This window comes from Pristis pectinata, chromosome 2, assembly GCF_009764475.1.
Source record: "Pristis pectinata isolate sPriPec2 chromosome 2, sPriPec2.1.pri, whole genome shotgun sequence".
In the NCBI taxonomy this organism is placed as follows: Eukaryota; Metazoa; Chordata; class Chondrichthyes; order Rhinopristiformes; family Pristidae; genus Pristis; species Pristis pectinata.
Genome location: NC_067406.1, coordinates 53,378,117 through 53,401,680, shown reverse-complemented (window position 1 = coordinate 53,401,680; position 23,564 = coordinate 53,378,117). Strand labels below are relative to the sequence as shown.

Below are 23,564 nucleotides of genomic sequence, written 5' to 3'. Positions count from 1 at the left end.
ATATTCTGCCCAGTTTAAAATCCGATAAAGATGTTGAGACACAATCCATAATCACTCATATAAAAAAAAGATTTCTACACAATACAAATTTATGCCAGGTCAACATGTAGAACTTACCATGTACTTGATTGATTTCAGAGTTCAGGGAAAGGATTTCATCCGCTAGTTTTTGTGCAGTAGGCAGAACTTCTGTATGATGCACGGTGATCAAATACTGAACAAATTTCTGCAATTGGTCTCTGTTCATCTGAAAAAGTGTCTCTGAAATGGGAAGATGCAACTTGACCTTATCTGGCTTACGAATCCGGTACAGCGAGAGTGCCACAACATGTGCACAATAAAAGATGTCTTTGTTTCCGCAGCCACAGGTCACTGAGGTAATTTTGCAACGATCAAAGCTGATAGCAACATTGCAAACAGTTTCTGGTTCCGATTGCGTGGCAGGTTCCGTTACTGTACCACTTAAGTGGAAACCTACAAAGGAAAGAGGAAAGTATTTATCAGCAAAGAAATAAACAAACTTGTCAACTTGCCAAGCATCTCATCTGCATGCCACACAGTGCAATTACAAAACCACATGGAGATACTCATTTCCCTTTTATATTACAAAAGAGGTCAACAATTGAAGTACAATCATGAAAGTGAATGAAAAATTACTGCTTTGTGCAAGGGTTGCAGAGGGAGCTAATTACTTTTAACCGCATTTTATCCAAAACTGAGGGAGGGAGGGAAACCCTCCACACAATTCCAACACTCAATAGTTCTAAAACGGGGTACCTCTCAGCAGTTGTTTCAAATAACCAAATTACTCAAGCCCAAAGTCATGGCTACATATCGCTCACTCACATCAACCAAAGGTAGTGAAAACCCAACAGGAGTATGGACACTGCAGAGGTGATTTTTTTTTCCTTTCCTTGGCTAGGATGAGGAAATTCTCTTGTTCACAGTTGTATTGCCTGCCTCCAATGTGAAGCAAAGTTTCATTTATTTTTACAAGGCAAATTTCTTGAAGCACAATGTGGTGCTACATGGTTTGGAAGCAAATAGGATTTGTTAAAAAGTAACTAGGCTACTGAGCCAAAAACACCAGCTAATTACAAAAGATCCTGTGCAGGAAAGAATCTTGTTAAAGGTTTAGCACTAGCATTTAGTTCTTTTATTTTGCTAAAACAAAAGAGGGAAGAAGAGAAGGAGGACAATATTTGCGGAAAGGAATTATTAAAAATAAAAATCAGAAAACTGCTGCATTTAGAGATAACTAACCTTTCAGCATTTTAAATTACTTGGCATGGTAACTGGAAAACTGAAGGCTAAAAAAACCCAAAACAATTCAAGCAAGCACAACCAAAATTTATGGAGTAGTTTTCCATCCATGAAACAGTCAAGGTTATGTTAGCAAAAATAAAGGTAAACTGTAAGCTGCATTACACCCAGTTTTTAGAGGATTAAACCAACATCTACTTGAAATAGCTTAAATCTACTCTGACATATTAATCTTCTTGGCAATTCTGCAATACAATAGGGACAATTAAAGCAGATCTGTACTGGAGAACTCTGCAGCAAACAGCTGCTGAGATTTAACAAATGCAACTGCTGGAGCTGCACATTATAGTGAATCATCATAAATAAATGGCAAAAACAAGCACAAAATTCAAAGCATACCATTTGAAATTGAGTCATTATATTTTCATTAGTCAAAGAATTTTCCAGTTACAGCAATTTTGACTGAATATTAGGACATAATGGCAAGTTTAAGAATTGGCAGCTTGTTCCCTCATGCAGCAGAAAGTAAAATCACTGCTAAGTTTAAAAAAATGTAACAAGACAAAGGTTTTGGTGTCGAGAGCAGAGAAAAAGCCAAAGTTTCAGCCCCACTGGACTATATGTCCAGTGTCCAGGTGTCTGTGGTGCTTGTTTTCATTCTTCTAACTTCTCAATGAGAAAGAAAACAAGAGAGGGTCTAATTTCATTTGCAGCTGGTTTACTCCTTGTATGGAGAAGAACATTATAGCAGTTGGTGGATCGTCCAGGGGTCACTGCAGCTTACCACAAAAGATGGAAGAGTATGTGCAAGAGTGCTGACTTTCCAGTGCTTTACTATGGGCCTTGGTCAACAAGGCAGAAAGAATATGACAGTCCTCTATCCAGAGGAGGTCACAAAGCAACCGCCGCCGCCCCCCCCACCCCCAGCACACTGAAGCAGCAGTGGGAGCAAGCAGCTGCAAAGGCAAATGCTAGTGATCTCACCTCAAAGATCAGGATGCTTGGCCACAAGTGCAATGACCTCATTTGGGCAATCAAAAGGACAAATATCTTCAAATGCCATCTCACATCAATTGCACTATTATCCGCAGACATTTTTACTCACATCAGGACTGGAAGCCCACAGCTGCATGGACTTTTATAGCCTCATGCACTTACTTCATATCCCTTAGCTTGTAAATGCTGCCAGTACTTTAACCACGGCATGCACATCACCCAAAGACAATGTGCCACACTACTCTCTCTCTCTCTCTCTCTCTGGATAAACGCCCAAAGCTGGGACTGGCAGCAGACACGAGAAACATGTGAACATGCATGTCTGCAATGTTTTACACCCACAGCACCACCCTTCCCCAACTCCATCACAACAAAGGAAAAAGGATAACTGGAATGGCCCTGACAGATTAGGTGGCTACAACAACAGCAGATTATTGATGGCAAAATGCTCATTCATATTTAAGTGAAAAACTGCAGATGCTGGAAATGTGAAATACAAAGTGCTGAGAACATTTAGGTGCATCAATAGAGGGAGAAAGAGAGTGAATGGTTCAGATTGATTAACCTTCATCAGTTCTGTCCACAGACACTACCAGATCACCCAAGAACATCCAATGTTTCCTGCGTTTAACATTCTTAATTTTTTTAATACATCTTCACCCCCAACATCTTCTCTCGCTGCCCCACATCCTCTACAACCATCCCACCCTAGTACTTTCCTCCTCTGAATGTCCAAGTACAACCAGAGGCAGCAGTAGTTCAACAGCAGAACTGATATCTGTAACTCACAGCCACCAGCTCAGATACAATCACTTCACATGTTGTAGAGATTACCTTGGATGGGGGAATCCTACATGAGGAATGTCACTAGACACAAGTTGTCTGCTGCAAGAACAAAAGGAAAGAGTTGCCTAAGTGCCAGCTCCCAGAGCACAAGATTGTCTATTAGCTTTGGTCGAAAGGATAAAGATGCGACAGTGCACTGGAGAAGGCTGACAGGTGCACACAATTAAATTCCTGGAGCACTGGCAGGAAGTTTGTGTAGAACATACGAGCATGGAAGAGTCCAGCAATAACTTTAAACATGGCTTTGTCAGGAGTTTGGAAGCCATCCTTTTTAAGCAGAGGACTGGTGGCTAATTCCAGATCAACACCATCAGCTTTTTCCATTGAAATACATGCTGAAGCCACCAAACGCCAGAGTGATGTGGTAGAAACTCAGGCTGGTGCTGCATTCAGTGGAGTAAAACAACTGCCTGCTGAATTACGAGGATTACTGTGGCACCATCCTGGGGAGTGGCAGTGACCCAGTTGGGATCGCCTTCTCGCAGGATGGCAACATGTCTCGTTTCACCACTGCCACTTGGCCTGTGCTCTCGCTGTTGATAGTCAGTCAGGCCACTCCGTGAAGAAATCCATAACAAAACTGTTGGTGTTTGCCAACATCACTCCAGGTAAACGAGAGCAATTTCAACGTTTTCATGCATACCTGTGAGGATGTGAAAGTCCACTTGTTAAAAGTTACCTACATCCTGATGTTGGCCTCCTCAGGAGTCCAAAATTACAGTAATTTCTCACCACCTACCCACCATTCACATGAATATCCTATGCCAGATTAGACCTGGCATTGCATTAGCTTCATCTTTGTTTCCAATGGGCTACTGGTCATTGACTACAAATTCTGTACTAAAAAGGGACTCCAGGACCTTTGCTGGACCCTTCATTTGCATCCTCCTTCGCTTCCCCGTTCTAGTAGGTGCTGCGCTCCCTCATCTAATCCTATTGTATTAGGAGGGAAGCTAACTGAAACTCATGTCTGGGAGCAACTGGGATTTACTGAATACAAGTAAGGCAGCACTGCCAGATCACTGCTTAGATTTCAGAAAACAATGTCTGGAAACACCAAGCAAAGGTGTACTCAACCAAATATCAATTTGTCAGCAACCAGCCTACAGGAAATTGATGATCACTTGAAATAATTGTTGATTCCTCATGTTAGATGAACACGACCCCGGTTGTATCACGGAGGTCCAATTTAGCATTACAGGTAGTCCCCAGGTTACGACAAGGGCATGGGAGAGGATCACAGAAACAGCTGCGATGAGAGAGTGAGCAGGTGCGGCCGCTGGCCGGCCTCACTGACTCAGTGAGTGATGGAGTCGGCTCAGCTCTCCCAGCTCTGCTTGGCTCGACGCAACTCCCGAATGTTGTGGCTCAGGGGTCAGTTGGGGAGGGAAGGCACGCAGAAATGCCCTGTTCCCACCCAGGTGTCTGCAGCCCTGCAACAGCAGGCAAATGCTGCCGCACATCCTGCCAGGGATGTTATCAAATCAATATTGCACATTGAAGTCAGTTTTCCGTACTTTATATGCATTCAGTGTACACAAGTGCTACAGTGGCTGGAGCCTTCACAGTACGCTGGTTAGCACAGCACACAGAATAAATATGTAAGCACACAAGGCGTGCCAAAGTAAAAGCAAATTTCCCCAATGACCAGTGCTACACAGCCAAATTTTGCAGACTGCAAGTTTTGTATAGATGTAAATAGTTAAATAAACCAAATTTGTGTAATAAACTGAAGACCTCTCCCATAGAACAAAAACAGAAAATGCTGGAAATACTCAGATCAGGCTGCCTGACCTGTTGAGTGTTTCCAGCATTTTCTATTGTTTTAGATTTCCAGTATCTGCAGTCTTTAAATTTTGATTTTCACCTCTCATAGAATTTATTCTTTTCAAAGACAAAACAAACAATGAAGAAAGACTCCAATTTTTCAAGACAGGCACTGTTAGAATATTAATAAACCCACACACAAAAAAAATGCTTGATACTTTTCTGTCAATTACAACAGCAAGTCCCCCAACAACTGTAACCCCTAGCAAAAAAATTCAATTCAAATACAAAAAGAAAAATTAGAAGCTAAAAAAAGGCAACATACGAGAGTCCACCTCAAATATAGGAACAAAGTTTTCTTGAGCCCATGCACTAAGCTACAGACCACAAAATATATTTAAATAAGCCTAGCTCTTCAGCAACTGTAAGTTATTCAAAGTAATATTCAGCTCAATTTTCAAATTGCAGTATATACAGTAAAACAGAAGAAAACATACACATAATGAAACAACTTAATCAGGTTTCAGTTACAGATTATGAAACTACAGGTTAGGAAGCAGAGGCACTTGCCAGTTAATAAGATCATGGCTGATCTGAATGTAACCTCAGCTCCGCATTTCCGTCTACCAGCGATAACCTTTCTCCCTCTTGCTTATCAAGAGTTGATCTATCCATCTTAAAAATATTTGAAGACTCTGGAAGTCACTTCCTCAAAGGGCAAGGGAAGCAAAGACTCACGATCCTCAAAAGAAAATTGCCTCTTCTGCATTAAATGGTCAACCCATTATTTTTAAGACAGTGATCCCCAGTTCTCCCTTAAGAGGAGACATCCAATCCACACCCACTCTTTCAAGACTGCTCAGGATCTAATATGTTTAAATCAAGTCCACTTTCAAACTCAGCCGACACAAACCTACCCCATCCAACCTTTCCTCACAAGACAATCTCCCTATTCCAGATATCAGTTCAGTGAACCTTTGTTGAACTCCTGCCAATGTATTAACATCCTTCCTAAATTATACTGTATGTATATTTTAGACTGAAGTCCAGAAGACGATGGACGCCATCTCCCTGGCCCTATGCTCATCTCTGGAGCATCTGGACTTAAGACACCTACGCTAGCCTATTCTTTATTGACTACAGCTACATACTATAATTCCAAGCAGACTCATCTCCAAACTCCGAGAACTGGAACTCAACATCTCCCTTTGCAATGGAATCCTTGACTTCCTGACCAGCAGACTGCAATCAGTAAAGGAGAGGCAGCAACACTTCGGCCACGACATTTCTCAACACAGGTGCCTACCAAGGCCACATCCTCAGCCCCCTACTCTACTCCCTATGCAGTCATGACTGCATGGCCAGATTCTGCTCTAACTCCATCTACAAGTTTGCAGATGATGCCATCGTAGTGGGCCGTATCTCAAATAATGATAAGTTGAAGTACAGGAATGAGATAGAGAGCTTAGTGACAACAACTTTTCCCTCAATGTTAGCAAAACAAAAAATCTGGTCATTGACTTCAGGAAAGGGAGGTGGTGCACATGCACATCTGCATCAACGGTGCCGAGGTCGAGAGGGTTGAGAGTTCCAAATTCCTAGGAGTGAACATCAGCAATAGCCTGTCCTGATCCAACCACGTAGATAACACAGCCAAGAAAGCTCACACCTCTACTTCCTTAGGAGGCTAAAGAAATGTGTCATGTCCTTTTTGACCCTCACCAATTTTTATCGATGCACTGTAGAAAACATTCTATCTGGATGCATCACAGCTTGGTATGGCAACTGCTCTGCCAGTGACTGCAAGTAATTGCAGAAAGTTGTGGACACAGCTCAGCACATCATGGAAACTAGTCTCCTCTCCATGGACTCTGATTATGTTCGCTGCTTTACCGAGGCAGTGAGAAGTATAGACAAAGACCCCACCCACCCCAGACATTCACTCTTCTCCCCTCTCCCATCAGGCAGAAGATACAAAAAGCCTGAAAGCACGCACCACCAGGCTGAAGGACAGATTCTATCCCACATAAGACTATTGAACGGTTCCCTAGTACAATAAGATGGGACTCTTGACCTCACGATCTACCTCGTTAGGACTTTGTACCTTATTGTCTACCTACACTACACTTTCTCTGTAACTGTAGCACTTTATTCTGCACTGTTATTGCTTTACATTGAAAAACTTGTCTTGCATACTGTTCATGCAGATCAATTCATTACAGTCCATTGGGGTAGTACACTGTACCTCAGTACGTGACAATAATAAACCAATTTACCAATTTCGAAAACACTTTGAATAGCATCATATCAATTTAAGAGAAAACCCAAGAGCAATCAACACTTTCCAGTTACACTGTTGAACATGACACATACCACTGTCTAGATCCAGAAAATACCTTCTCAAACAGTTGGAATTGATTGTGGATGACAATCTACAAATTCAGGTAGATTCCTGACAAAAGTTGAAATGTTTCCCAAGTCATCAACAAAGCTATTTTCTGAACCTTTTTATCTGGGGTTAATTTAGCCAAGAAGGTGGGTCCTCTGCTGTGCATTTCCTCTCCACCTTGATAACCTAAATTTATCCAACTTGAAATTAAGTACAGTTTACCTAGACAAAAGGTTCTAGGTCTGGACTGTGCAGAGGGAGCTCTGTAACAGACGAAATAAGCACCTTTACTTATACCAGCTTTTTGCATGCCCTCTCTTGTGGTGCTGATTTTCCATGCTACATTAACATTTCATGCACACCATACTGCAATATCCTATTAGCTATGTGACCCTAAAAGCCTCATCTCAGAAGCCAGCTCTCACTCTCAAATAATAACTTGCTTTCAAAATTACATTTCTGCAGAAAAATGATGCTCACTTAAATGCAAGAAAGAGATGGAAAATTTGTTTGTTAGTTTGAGATTTTACAAAATTCTGATTGGAGCTTCACATTCTGGAGAGCTGCAAGGCATATGGGTGTTCATACCGTTTTAGTATAAAATGCTCCAATGGCTACTCCCTTTCCCTGTTCCCTGCTGCAGTTACAACTTATGTCACAGGTGAAGGAAGTATTTCACTTTTCAGCTCTTCATCAGTGAAAATGCAGAGCAAAATAAAACAGGAGAGTGGAGTAGAAAAAAAATCATGGGGAAGATAAGAGGGTGCAAAATCCAATGCTCTCTTGCTGCCTGTTTTGTTTGTAAAAAATAATCTGAACTTGTACTCTGACATCTATAGACATTCATTTTTCCTAATGCTCTTGCATGCTACCACAAAATTCATTGTCAATATTTCCAATCATCAAAACACACATTAAAACAGAAACGGGGTGACAGCAGGGAGCTGTTGGTGGGAGGGCAGGAAGAGTGTTTGACCTTCCAAAAGCCAGATAATTCATTAGCAGGAAAATGTCTTAGCTAATGCTCAATGAAATAGAGAATTTAAAGTGTTTGTCATGCGTTTTACTCTGGTTATGGTACAAGCTTATGAATCAGTGTAAAAGCAATATGAAGACAACCCGTGAGCTGTATGTTATAAACTGATTTTTTTTCCTCTAATCTCAATTCCATTGAAGAAGTTTCCTGTCAGAGATGGACAACGACAGGGCAATATCCTGCTGGATGCCTGCACTCAGGCCACTCCTTGGGTGACTGAACAGGACATGTACAAAGGTGGCCAACAGACGACTGCAAGTTTAGTTTCCTCTCTCAGCACTTCCTTCTACATCTCAACTCAGATGAAGGACGTAGAAGTAGTTATCTGTCCAGTGGCAGAAAATACACCAATACTAATAAATGACTAAAGGGGCGTTAAAAGCAAAGTATTAGATTTTCTGATAAAAAGAGAATCATTCGTGCTAAAGATCTATAAAATTTTAATTTCTTATGTAAAAGATCCTTATCTGCACTCAATGACTTCCCAAATAACAGAAACAAAATCAGGAACATTAGACATGCAATCATTCTGTGGTGGACCAGTCAGGACCATATGTGACAGCTGCTCTCCAGTCAATAACCATAAGTAATTAATACACATCTTTGGATTAAACAACTTGACTACAGATCAGAAATAGATCACCGAATTATTCTGCATATGCTTTATTATATCTTTTTATGCACCTAATATCTGAGAGCTCCAGGTAGTGAGAAACAAATGCACACAAGTTACAGAAACAAAGGAATGCACATGTTGAAATCTATATGAAAAACACTCTGATGCTGGAGGAACTCAGCAGGCCAGGCAGCATCCATGGATCTCAATATCTCCACGGATGCTGCCTGGCCTGCTGAGTTCCTCCAGCATCAGAGTGTTTTTCAATGCACACAAGTTGTTGGGACTGAAATTCACTGCATACTGAAGGCCAATTTATAATTATGGACGTAGCAGCTGCCAATCTATTCAATTACAGACCATCATAGAGAGTAAAGTACTACAGCACAGAAACAGGCCCCTTGGTCCATCTAGTCCATGCTGCCTGATCATCTGCCTAGTACCATCTACCAGCACCCGGATCACATCCTTCCAAACCCCTCCCATCCATGTGGTGGAGGAAGATACAAGGGGGACGTCAGAGGTAAGTTTTTTTTCTACACAGAAGGTGGTGGATGCGTGGAACGCACTGCCAGCAGAGTTGGTGGAGGCAGATACATTAGGGACATTTAAGAGACTCTTAGATAGACACATGAATGATAGAGAAATGGAGGGCTATATGGGAGGGAAGGGTTAGATAGATATTAGAACAGGATAAAATGTCGGCACAACATTGTGGGCCAAAGGGCCTGTACTGTGCTGTAATGTTCTATGTACCTATCCAAACTTCTCTGACATGTTATAATTGAACCCACATCTACCACTTCCACTGGCAGCTCATTCCACACTCACACCACCCTGAACGAAGAAGTTTCCCCTCACATTCCCCTTAAATATTTCACCTTTCACTCTAAACCTATGTCCTCTGGTCCTAGTCTCACCCAACCTGAGGGGAAAAAGCCTGCATGCATTCACCCCATCTATACCCCTCATAATTTTGTATACCTCCATAAGATCTCCTCTCATTCTCCTGTGCTGCAGGGAATAAAGTCCTAATCTATTCAACATTTCCCTATAACTCAGGTCCTCAAGTCCTGGCAACATCCTTGTAAATTTTCTCTGCAATCTTTCAAGCTTAATGATATCTTTCCTGTTGGTAGGTTACCAGAACTGCACACAGTACTCTAAGTTGGACCTCATCAATGTCTTGTACAACTTCAACATAGCATCCCAACTCCTGTACTTAATGCCCCAATTTACGAAGGCTTAAGTGCCAAAAGCTCTCTTTACGACCTTATCTACCTGTGGCACCACTTTCAAGGTACAATAGATCTGTATTCCCGGGTCCTTTTGTTCTACTGCACACCTCAGAGCCCTACCATTCACTATGCCAGTCTTATCCTGGTTTGTCCTCCTAAAGTGCAACACCTCACACTTGTCTGCATTAAATTCCTTCAATGAATTTTACAAGCATTCATGTATGCAAGCATTTGGCAAAAGACTTGAGACCCAAGATGGAATTTGCCCTGCTACACTGGCTCAGCTAGGGTTTAACCACCAAACTAGGATGAACTAACAACAGCACAATCTTTCAAAATCTTCTTCTGGCCTGTGTAACTAAGTATTACACCAGGTTATTAATTTAGCAACCAACTCAGAAGGAAATTTACATTTTTGAGAAACAGAACTTGCAATCTGTGCTGGAACATACTTTGACCCAACTCTAAATGTGCATTGTATCCACATCCCTAGTACTCTCCAACTGTATGGACATCATATGCAGATATAGAATTTAGACCAAATATTTAGAAGTGCATTACTTGTGCACAGAGTAACCAATTAGGTTTAAATAATATTCTATTGAGTAGAACATAAAAAAAATCCATGATTAAAAACTTTGCTTTCTGCAATGCTGATGGCATTAAGTTGTACTCAATCGTATTGTCAACTTACATTTAAAGCGCAGCAGGCAACTGGGTAGATTAGTGGCAAGTAGCAATTTGTCCAGCTCACTTTCAGATGTATAGTGAATTAAAAAACAAACATGCAAATAATCTCCCCTACAAAATGTGACTGCATATTTACTACGAGGGGCTGCATCATCCTGGGGAATTGCCTCTGACCAGAAATTTACCTTGACCAGCTATACAAGTACTAAATTTTGACCATCTGCAAGTCACAAGCTAGGAGTGTGCTATTCTCCATCTGCTTGGACGAGTGCAGCTAAAATATCTTTCAAGCAGCAGGCATATGGCAACACCAGCACCTGCAGGTTCACCTGCAATTCATCCCTGGGACTAAATCCAGCAATCCCACTAGGTGCTGTGGGAGTACTTTTACCAGAAGGTCTGCAGTGGTGCAAATCACTACTACTTTCTCAAAAAGAATTGGGGAAGAACAATAAATGCTGGCCTTGCCTTCATCCATAAAAATATATAAAATTTTATGAGTTTAAGATGTACTCCTTTAAAATTGAAATGAACATTGGACAACTTTGTAGGAACAGGACTGAAGCAGAACTATAACTTCTGATGATTATAACCAGTATCAAGTTATGTGGCATTAATTAAGACATCAAATGATAAAGGTCAATAATACAGCTCTAGATGTCTTAGTACTGTAGATTCTACAGCACCATCTTTATACCCAACTGTTACTGCACAGAATGAAACTAGACTCAAACAAAAATGTTCACAAAACCATAATTATATCACTGCACATTTGAGAAAGATAGAGAACACGCTTAAGTTTTTTTAAAGTTTGATTTCAATTCTAGAAGGACCAGCACATCTTAGAATATTACAAGTAAAACCAGCCCTCTGGTATCTCACCAGTGGTACTTTTGAGTGAGAATCCAAACAACTATTCAACTGCAAATAATCACAAATAAACCTGATCCCATTTTCATCCAAAATGCCTGTTCTATAATTAATAGGTGGAGACACTCCATGAATAGATAACAGCTGTAGCACCTCAATTTATGGATGACACCCAAGGCTGTGCTGGTACGTAAGCATTAGTATTGTATAAACTAGCACCCAGAGATTAATCTAGCAACTTCATTTAAAACCACAACCATTTTAGTGTCCCATTTCACCTTACATACGCAACAGCAGATTTTCCTATTTCAGCGACAATATGCTTATTTTAAATTTAAAGAGATGAATTCTTAACCAAGATGTTTTACAAAAAAAATTACACAAAATTTTAAGCACAGAGGTACAAAATGTTTGTGATGTTTTTCTTGACAAAAGGGCAATTTGTGGAATAAGAAAATAGGTTTTATCCCACACAAAACCAATCCCTGTGAAAGTGAGGAATGTGTATGGCAGTGTATGCCAAATCACTTATTGCTAACAAGCAATAACTTCTCTTCCTTTACATCACAATTTTACCTGAGGAATTACAACCTGATCAACTATCTATAACCAGTAAACGAACCTTTCAAAGTAATTTGAAACAATCTTTAGAATCAAGATCAGTGATAGAACTGGCATCCTCATGAAAAGCAGCCCACAATGAGCCATCACCAATCCTGTAACTCAAGCTTTGGTAGGTGATCTGACAACACTCATACCCACTTACCTAATTGTTTAGTAATAAAAAATTGAAATCCTGTTAACATTGTTTATTTTTTTTTATTCAAGCTATGAACAAAAAAAAAAATCAGTAATTGGACACAGACTATTCTGAATCAAACTTGTACTTCACTTGGCTAAGGAACCACAAAACCTAATGGATCCCTGTTAACTTTCAACTTCAGTTTTGAGTAACCGAAGTAATACATTTTCTGCAGGTCTCAGCTATTGTGGTGAAACAACCACCTCCAGAGCATGATACAGCTTAAACAGAGCAAAAAAAAATTGAGTCACAAAAAGGAAAAGAAATATGGAAGCAGACAACCAAAAACTTGATCAAAGAAATACATTGAAGCAGCTTTCCGATGAAAAGTCAGAGACCCATGATATGGAGTTCTAGTTCTCTCTCCAGGTATTCAGACAGGCTGCTATGCATTTCCAGCATTTCATATTTATTTTATATCTTCAGCAGCTTTTTTTTGTTTTTAAGAGGTTTTAAAGAAATTTCTATAGGAAGCAAGATGGTTTTTAGAACTGCATGCCTTGTCAGCTGAAGGCATCCATTGCACAGTTATTAAATCTGGAGGTGATCAAGGGGTCAGAATTGGAAGAGTGTAGATATCTTGGGAAGGTTATAGAGCAGGGGAAGTTTGTGGCAATTTAAGTTCCTAGAGGAATTTAGAAAGGATCTTAAAACTGAAGTGTTAGTGTGTGACCAACAGCAAATCAGCAGGCACAAAGGGACTTTGTAAGGATCAGGACAGGGGAAGCAGAGTTTTGGAGCCAAAGGGCTATAGAGTCAAGCAAAGTTACAGAGGGGACAATAGACACTGATGGAAGAGATGTGAAATAAATCTCATCTCAGGTCAAATTTAACAGCAAATTGCAGTAGAAACCAAAAACTGAAGGTCACAAATGTATGGTCATCGTTAGCAAATTCAATTCAGGATTGGGAAGAATTTTCTTCATCCAGAAAAGTGGTTGTAAAATGGAATTTGGTACTGCGTACATCCAGAATACATTCACTATTTTAACGTGGTCTTATTGGGTCCTTATGAAAAAAAATCAGGCCCAGGCTTCAGGAGGCGAATATTCCAGACGTGTTCAAGGCTATCAATCAGCACCTTGTGGCGACTCACCGTCTAGTCAGGCGAACCGGCTCGGCAGTCGGGTCGCGCGGCGTCGGAGCGACGAGGCCCAAGATGGCGGCGGGCCTCGTCTTTCCGAGCGACGGGGAGAACCCGCACGCGGGAAAGTCCTGATGACGTAGGACTTGCCGGTTGTTTTGGGCAGGAACATTCTCCCTTAAAGGGCCCGCGTAAGGCGGGAAAATAAACCAGTTCTGTATGGCAATCCTCCGAGTAGAGTCTTGTTTTATTCCGCGGTAGCAACCGCTACATTGGTGACCCCGACGGTCCAAACGGCTTTTGGACCCGCAAAATGGATGACAGCGCAGCAGCCAATGCAGTGGCCCTCAAGCTGCCCACCTTTTGGACACTTCGGCCCAGCGTCTGGTTTGACCAGGCTGAAGCACAATTCCACCTTCGGCAGATCACCTCCGACTCCACGAAGTACTACCATGTGGTTAGCTCTCTGGACAAGGAGACAGCCGCCCAGGTTGGAGACTTCATCCAGTCGCCTCCGGAGGAAGATAAGTACCCGGCTTTCAAAGACCTTTTGATCAGAACCTTCGGCCTCTCCCGTCGTGAGCGCACCGCCCGCCTGCTTCATCTGGATGGCCTGGGGGACAGATCCCCATCCGCCCTAATGAATGAGATGCTGGCATTGGCCGAGGGACACAAGCCATGCCTGATGTTCGAATAGGCCTTCCTCGAACAGCTCCCCGATGACATCCACTTGCTGTTAGCTGACGCCGACTTCAGCAACCCCCGTGAGATGGCCGCCCAGGCAGATGTCCTGTGGAGGACCAAGTGCGAGAGCGGTTCGTCCGTCAGTCAAATCACCAGGCCGCGAGCCCAACGCCCGCCTCGCCCGGCCCCAGCAACCGAGCAGCCACGCCCCAGGAACGCAGACGACGACACGGGTGACCAGCTGTGCTTCTACCATCAGAGGTGGGGTGCGGAGGCCCGTCGATGCCGCCCACCCTGCAAGTTTCAGGGAAACGCCAGGGCCAGCCGCCGCTGATGGTTATGGCGGCTGGCCGCCGACAGAGCCTCCTCTTCGTTCAGGACAAGAAATCTGGACGGCGTTTCCTCATTGATACTGGAGCGGAGGTCAGTATTTTGCCCCCGACAGGCCGCGACACTCGTGACAGGCCACCAGGTCCTCTACTCAATGCCGCCAACGGTACAACGATATGGTCTTTCGGCACCCGTACGCTTCAATTACACTTTGGCGGCAGCCGTTTTACCTGGACCTTTACCCTTGCCACCGTCGCCCGACCACTCCTAGGAGCCGACTTCCTTCGGGCCCACAACCTGTTAGTCGACTTGCGCAGGAAGCGGTTAGTCCACTCTAGCACTCTCCGGACCTATCCCCTGGGAGAAATCAGCCCACCAGCCCCGCGCCTGGACTCCATTTCCCTTTCTGGCGACGATTTCGCCAAGCTCCTAGCCGAATTCCCATCGATTTTGGCACCTTCGTTTACAAATTCTAGGCCCACACACGGGGTACGACACCACATCATTACCACAGGGCCACCCCTTCATGCCCGAGCACGACGATTACCTCCAGACAAGCTCCGCCTGGCAAAGGAAGAGTTCCGTCACATGGAGGAGCTGGGGATTGTTCGCAGGTCAGACAGCCCCTGGGCCTCCCCCCTGCACATGGTCCCCAAAGCCACCGGAGGGTGGAGGCCCTGCGGCGACTACCGCAGGCTGAATGACGCCACCACCCCGGACCGCTATCCCATCCCTCACATCCAGGACTTCGCAGCGAACTTACACGGGGCCCGCATCTTTTCCAAAGTGGACCTCGTTAGGGGATACCACCAAATCCCGGTCCATCCGGATGACGTCCCCAAAACTGCGATTATCACCCCATTCGGCCTGTTCGAATTCCTTCGGATGCCGTTCGGCCTTAAGAACGCCGCGCAGACCTTCCAGCGGCTGCTGGACGCGGTAGGCCGAGACCTGGACTTCGTGTTCATTTACTTGGACGACATACTGATCGCCAGCCGTAACTGCCAGGAACACCTTTCCCACCTCCGCCAGCTGTATTCCCGCCTCCGCGATTTCGGCCTCACGATCAACCCGTCCAAGTGCCAATTCGGACTTGACTCTATCGATTTCCTCGGCCACAAAATCACCAGCGACGGGGCAACACCCCTACCCGCCAAGGTGGATGCTATCCGCCATTTTGCCCGCCCTGACACAGTCAAAGGCCTACAGGCATTCCTTGGGATGGTCAACTTTTACCATCGTTTCATCCCTGCAGCAGCCCGTATCATGCGCCCTCTGTTCTCGCTGCTGGCTGGTAAGGGCAAGGACATCACCTGGACTGACGAGGCTGCGGCTGCTTTCGTTAAGGCCAAAGACACCCTGGCAGACGCCACGATGCTGGTACACCCCAGGACTGACGTCCCGACTGCCCTCACGGTAGACACGTCCAACACCGCGGTGGGTGGGGTACTGGAACAGCTACTCGAAGGCCGCTGGTGACCCTTAGCATTTTTCAGCAAGCACCTTAGACCGCCCGAACTGAAGTACAGCGCTTTTGATCGGGAACTTCTAGCGCTGTATCTGGCGGTCCGGCATTTCCGATACTTTCTGGAAGGCAGGCCTTTCACCGCTTTCACCGATCATAAGCCTCTGTCCTTTGCCTTCTCCAAAGTCTCCGATCCCTGGTCAGCTCGTCAGCAGAGACATTTATCCTACATTTCCGAGTTCACAACTGACATCCAACACGTCTCCGGAAAGGATAATGTCATTGCTGATGCACTTTCCAGACCAGCCATCCACAACCTGTCCTTGGGTGTCGACTACACGGCCCTAGCTGACGCACAGCAAGCCGACGACGAACTGCCCAGCTACAGAACCGCAGTCTCGGGTCTGCAGCTCCGAGATTTCTTGGTTGGTCCAGGTCAGCGGACCCTACTTTGCGACGTTGCGACTGGTCAGCCCCGCCCTATAGTCCCTGCAGCCTGGCGGAGACGAGTTTTTGACTCGGTACATGGGTTGGCGCACCCGTCCATCAGATCTACTGTCCGACTGGTCGCCAGCAAGTTTGTCTGGCATGGCCTGCGCAAACAGGTCAGTGAGTGGGCCAGGACTTGTCCGCACTGCCAGACGTCAAAAATCCAGCGACACACCAAGGTCCCACCACAGCAGTTCGAGCCTACCCGTAGGAGGTTCGACCACATACACGTCGACCTCGTGGGCCCTCTGCCGGTTTCAAGAGGAGCCCGGTACCTCCTTACCATCGTGGACCGGTTCACGAGGTGGCCTGAGGCAACCCCCGACTGACATCACAACTGATTCCTGCGCCCGGGCGCTGCTCACAACCTGGGTCTCACGTTTTGGCGTTCCGGCCCACATCACTTCAGACAGAGGCACCCAATTCACTTCCAGGCTCTGGGCTGCATTAGCGAACCTGCTAGGGACGCAGCTGCACACCACCACGGCCTACCATCCTCAATCAAACGGGTTGGTGGAACGTTTTCACCGCCATCTGAAATCGGCCTTGATGGCCCACCTGAAGGGTCCTAACTGGGTTGACGAGCTGCCTTGGGTCCTGCTTGGCATACGCACTGCCCCCAAAGAAGACCTCCGCACTTCGTCAGCTGAGCTTGTATACGGGGCGCCACTAGTTGTCCCCGGGGATTTCATACCTGCCCTTCGGGACCAAGGGGAACAACCCCCAGCAGTCCTACAAAGACTGCGCGAGAAGCTTGGTGCCTTGGCCCCGATTCCCACCTCACGGCACGGTCAAGCCCCATCCTGCCAGCCCAAGGAACTACGGGACTGTAAGTTTGTTTTCGTTCGCAGGGGCACACCTCGGGCGCCATTGCAATGACCATATGAGGGACCGTTCCGAGTCACACGGAATAACGGATCCACTTTTATTTTGGACATTGGAGGCAGGGAACAGGTTTTCACGGCGGACCGCCTCAAACCGGCCCATTTGGATCTGCAACAGCCTGTCGAGGTTGCCACGCCGCGACGCAGAGGCCGCCCCCCTAAGCGGCAGCTGGCACAGCCCACGGACCTTGGGGACTGTATCGCTGGTTCTGGGGGGGGTTGTGTGGCGACTCACCGTCTAGTTGGGCGAACCGGCTCGGCAGTCGGGTCGCGCGGCGTCGGAGCGACGAGGCCCAAGATGGCGGCGGGCCTCGTCTTTCCGAGCGAAGGGGAGAACCCACGCGCAGGAAAGTCCTGATGACGTACGACTTACGTCATTGCCGGTTGTTTTGGGCGGGAACATTCTCCCTTAAAGGGCCCGCGCAAGGCGGGAAAATAAACCAGTTCTGTTTGGCAATCCTCTGAGTAGAGTCTTGTTTTATTCCGCGGTAGCAACCGCTACAATCTAAAGATAAAAAACATTAATAGATTTTTCAACTTTGAAACTGTTCAAATAAAACAGTACTTTGGACCGCACAGTCATGAATCATGGTTTATATTCATACCTACTTTGACAAGACATCAATGATTGGATTTTCTTCCCCAGAAGAGGGAGGAGAAGCAAAGATAGTGCCATCCTCATCTATACAATTTGTGTATGCCTCAGTAACATTTCTTAATTGTCTGCTCAAGAATGACTGCAAAATATGTGAGGAACAACAGAATGGGAATTAGAGAAATAAAATCTTCAATGGTTGATAAGCCCCTAATCAAACCATTGACATGATCATGCAGTATTCATTCTTTAAAAGCAAATTGTGATTTTGTGATGACAAATACAACATTCAAGTCTTTATTACTAACCAGAACTGAACTTAATGAATTGTTCAACAAACCATATTTATATTTATGACTGAGTACAGATTAATAACTCTATTCCATCTATTATAGCATGTACTGGATATTAAACCTTGCAGATGCAGAAGGAAGATCTTGAGTCACCATTTGAGAAAAAAGTGCTCAAGTCGTACACTAACAAATTCATTTGGTGGAGATTGCCACTGAAGGGATCAATAAAAATCACACATTGATTTGTTTTGCTCCTTTTACTATTATTTGAGTACTGAACATTAACCAAGGCAAGCTAAAACCTGCATTCTCCAAGCAGCATTTTTAGCAATTAACCATTAATTCCACAAAATAACTAAGAATTACTGATTCATTGTCTGATATTAATAAATAAAATTTATTGCCCTAAAGTTTAAATTTGTAATTAGAGAGATTAATACAGGAACTCCCAAGAAATTTAATCCTACTGTGATGTTTTCCATCTTCAACCATTTCAATGGGACCAATTAAGTTCAATTTATCCTAATGAAAGGACATATGGAGGTCATCTATTACCAAAATTAATTTAATCTTTTCAGTATTACCTTTTGAATTCACAGAAAAAAATAAAGTTACATACAACGCAGCTTAGAATTTGAAGAGGAAATTTATTGTAATATTTTAGAAGAATACCAGAAACCTTAAATATAAAATTGACATAAAAATGCAGAGAGAAAATGCTGGAAAAAATATTCAGCAGACCAGACCGCAACTGTGGAGAAAGAAAAAGAGTTAATGTTTCAGACTGATGATTTTTCATTCTGATGCTTACTACTCCTTATCCTCACCAATCTACTTCCTTCTGCCCATGATAGCATTGATAGATTGTCAACTGTACAGCACAGCTGGAGAGAAGATAATAGCTTCATACCAAGGATACCTTCCACTTTGTTTGGCAGCAGTATCACTGTGAAATATGGAGTAGACTTGTAACAGATCTAGCAACTCAGAATTGACATTCATGAGGTACTGAGGCCCACAAGTATCAACAGAAATTTATTCCATCACAATCTTGAGACTGTGGCCCAGCACATTCCTCACTCTACTGTTACTATCTCACCAGGGGACCAAAACTGGTTCAACAAGGGAGTACAGGAAAGCCTATCAGTAGCAGAGGTGCTGAATCCCTGCAATTCTTTACACTGCAAAGTTTTGCAGGCTAGGCCATTGAAGGTATTTAAAGACAAAGTGAACAATTATTTTGAAAGATCATGGAATTGAGGGTTGTAGGTAACTGGCAATGAAGAAGAGTTGAGGCTTGGGCAGATCAGCCACGATAATATTAAATGGGGTTGGGGAGTGGGCAGGGTTGAGGGGCCAACTGGCCTTCTCCTCCAACTTTCTTATATTCTTCTCAGAGACACTCAAAATATTACATCCAGGACCACGTGTATGCTGAACAGCAAATAGTTTGACAGACGGGGCTCAGCAATATAACAGACAATGCATCTGATCAAAGTTCTGTAGCCCTGAAACATGCAATTCAGAACAGTTTTGGACAATTACTGGGAGGGGGAGATGCCAAGAATATCCCCATCCTAAATGATGCTGGAGCCCAACAAGTGACAAGGCTTAAGTGCTTGCATTTATCTTCAGCCAGAAGTGGCCAGTGGATGATCCACCCCAGCCGTCACCTGAAATTCCCACATTGTCTGCAATAATCAATTCCAAAAGGCAAGGGACTAACACGTACCTTAAACATTCAATGACATTGCCATCTTCGAGTTCCCCAGCATCTACATCCTGGGGGTGAACACCGATCAGAAACTCATTTGGACCATTTACATAAATACTGCAGCTGCAAAAGCAGATCTAAAGTCAGGAATGAGAGAGAATACTTTCTACTTATCCTGTCCCTTAACACTTGAACAGCCCAACACCATGCAGTTCAAGGCAGCCTGCAAGATTGGCACCCCATCCATTCATGCTCTCCACTACTGGTGTAGCCTAGCTACAGTGTACCATCTACAAAATGCACTACAGTTAGCTCACCAAGGCTTCTTTGCTGACAGCTTCCAAACCCATGACCTATACCATCAAGGATAAGGGCACCAAGTGAATGGCAATAGTTTCAATTGTAGGTTCCCCTCCAAGTTGTACAGCATCCTGACTTGGAAATTTATTGCTGGACATTCATCATTGGTGGGTCAGATCATGGAACTCCCCAACACTTTGGGAATATCTTCACCAAAAGGACTGCAGCAGTTCAAGATGAAAATTCACCACCACTTTCTCCAGGTCAGTGAGGGATGGGCAATAAATTATGGCCTTGCCTGCAACTTCCAGATGCTAAAAAAGTGTGGAGATTAAAAAAAATTGTGAAACACCAATAACTGCAATGGTTGAATGATCCAATTCTGTACCATTAATACAATGAATGCCATGTAAAGTTGAAGCACTGTGCTCCTGTAACAATACCGCACAGAAATTTAATCAAGCTTAAAATTTCTTTCTTTAAAAAAGCTTCTCCCCAAATCATGCCGCTGTCTGGACAAAAGAGCAGCAACCTGTTCAAGCTACTAAGCTGCAGTTTTCAGCCAGTTTAATTCACCCCATGTGATATCAAGAAACAATTAAAGGCATTTGATTAGGCAAAGGCTTTGGGCATAACATTTGGGCAATAACACTGAAGACCTGTTCTCCAGAATGTACTGCACCTTTGGCCAAGCAATTCAAGTACAGCTCTGGCATCTACTTGACAATGTGGAATATTGCTCAGATATGTCCTGTTAGAAGCAGGACAAGTCTAACCCAGCCAATATCATTAGTCTACTCTCAATCATCAGCAAAATAATGGAAGGGATAATCGATGGTGCTATCAAGAGGCACTTGCTTAGCAACAACCAGCTCAGAGAATCTCAGTTTGGGTTCCGCTAAAGTCATTCAGCTCCTAACCTCATTACAGCCTTAGTCCAAACATGGACAGAAGAGCTGAACTCCAGAGGTGAAGTGAATTGCCCTTTACATTAAAGCAGCTATCTAAACTGGAGTCAATGGGAATCAGGGGGAAAACCCTTTGCTGGTTTGAATCATACCTAGCATAAAAGGAAGATAATTGTGTGGCTGGAGGTCAAATCATCTCAGCCACAGGACATTTCTGCAAGAGTTTCTCAGGGTAAATGTCCTCAGCTCAACCATTTTCAGCTGCTTCATCAACAACATTCCTTCAAACACAAGGGCAGAAGTAGGGATGTTCACTAATGATTGTGCTATGTTCCTCCACCATTGCTGGGTCAACATCCTGGAACTCCCTCTCTAACACCATTATTGGCATACCCACACCTCAAGGACTGCAGTGGTTCAAGAAGGCACCTTCTCGAGGGCAATTAGGAATGGTCAATTAAACACTGGCTCAGCCTGTGAAGCCCACATCCTTTGAATGAATAAAAAAAATATACTCAAGCCAGATACAGGAAAGTGGACAAGTGTTGGTCAGAACAAGTTACCTTCATATTTTATTCAAAGGACATACTTATTTCTTTCCTCCAGTTACAAATTTCAGCCTACCACTATCCACAGAACACATTATTGGGAGTAACAATAGGCACCCTCAAGTTGGCACATTTTTAATTACACTAGAAAAAAAGCAGGAAAAATATTCACAAGGTTACGATCACAACAATTGTTCTTGGTTATATCAGGCACTTATTCTCCAACTGGAAACACTGAATAGCGAAACACATAGACCACCAAAGCTGAAAAGAGGAAAAGGAAAATTAAATAAATGTACCAACTCATTGATGCTATACTTGCTTCCCTTGCACAGCCAAATGCTTGGCAGATCATAGAAGCAGGTCCATTCCTTACACTCAGCATGCACAGTTCAGATGGCCCCTAGGAAATACATTTTGCTTGGAGCCTGAGAAACTCTCAGTTGACAATTCCCCTTTAAATGAATTCATAACTTCATTTACCAAGGCCAATACTTGCCAGTTATGGTGGCTCCCTCTAGATATTGTATAGTAACATGACCCCACCACCCCCAATACCTCAGACCAGAGATTCTATTCCTCTGACTGTGGCCTGACTCTTTCCCACCCCTAGGGCTCTCCCTGCTGCACCCAACCCAAGCCCTGTGAAGCATGAGTAAAAGCCTTTGAACATATTGCACATCTGTGTTAGATGTGCAAGGTGTGTCCTTTTGTGCCTTGGGCCTTGTGCAATAGTATTTTGCAGAGTCGGTCCTCAGTCTAAACATGCAATGTCCCACCATGCAAAACGTTCAATAAGCCTTTCCTCACGCAATGGAATTTCTAGGCTAATGTACAGCGAGAGTTCTTCGCTAAAGCAGCCAGCAAAAAAAAAACAAGCCAGGTAAAAGCACAGATTATGAGAGCAGAATTAATCCACAGAGCCCCTGCAGTCTGAAGGACATGTCACTGGATTTGTTTTCAATTTTCCATTTGTGGGAAGTGAGCACTGGACAGGCACTCATTTACTGCAGTTCCAAACTAACCTGAGATATAACCAAGTAGCTTGTAGGACCATTTCAGAGGGCAGTTCAAAAGCGAACCATATTGCCGTGGGTTTGGGTAGACCAGATAAGGGCAGCAGGTTGCTTTCCCCTTGGGTTGAAAAGCACCAGTGAATCCTATGGGGTTTTAAACCACTATCCAGTAATTTCATGGTTATCTTTAACAATACCAGCTGTTTAATTCCAGGTTGTGTAACTAATTGAATTGAAATTCCCCAGCTTCTACGGTGGGGTTTAAGGTTGTGGCTGCAGATTAGACCAGGCCTCTGAACAACTAGTATAGTAATATAATCTCTGCTAACACTCCCTTTAGTGGCAAAAGCCAAAAAAAAAAATCACAGGCCCTGCCAACCTCAGAAGTTATAAAAAAAAAATTCCCTTCAAAAGGGAAAAAATATTCTTACCACCTGGGAACAGCTGCTGTTATAGACTTTTTAATTTAAAAAAAAGAAATTCTGATGTCTCATACCAATGATGTAACTTTAGAGATTCTTGCTTCATTTTTTAAAAAAAACTTGTTTGCTTAAACTATCTCGCCACATTTGAAGAATCTAGCCATTCCTGTCAAACATTCCAGCCTTTTGAAGGGCAATATTTCTGAAACATCAGCGATGTACTGTTCCTGTACTTCTATTTTTTTGATCAAACCGACTCCGATTCAAATACTGCAAACAACACAACATAGTCATCTGTACTTGTGGGTCTTTGCGCTTC

At 43.8% G+C, this 23,564-nt stretch overlaps 1 protein-coding gene across 2 annotated transcripts in view; it reads right to left on the bottom strand.

Annotated features, from left to right (window-relative positions):
- The window catches only part of LOC127567390 (zinc finger SWIM domain-containing protein 6), a 146,914-nt gene that overhangs the window by 51,574 nt on the left and 71,776 nt on the right, over positions 1–23,564 (bottom strand). For both annotated transcript variants that reach the window (XM_052010250.1, XM_052010251.1), the window contains one exon: positions 118–474. In XM_052010250.1, the coding sequence (XP_051866210.1) occupies positions 118–474 (357 nt within the window). The remainder of the gene's footprint in view (positions 1–117; positions 475–23,564) is intronic.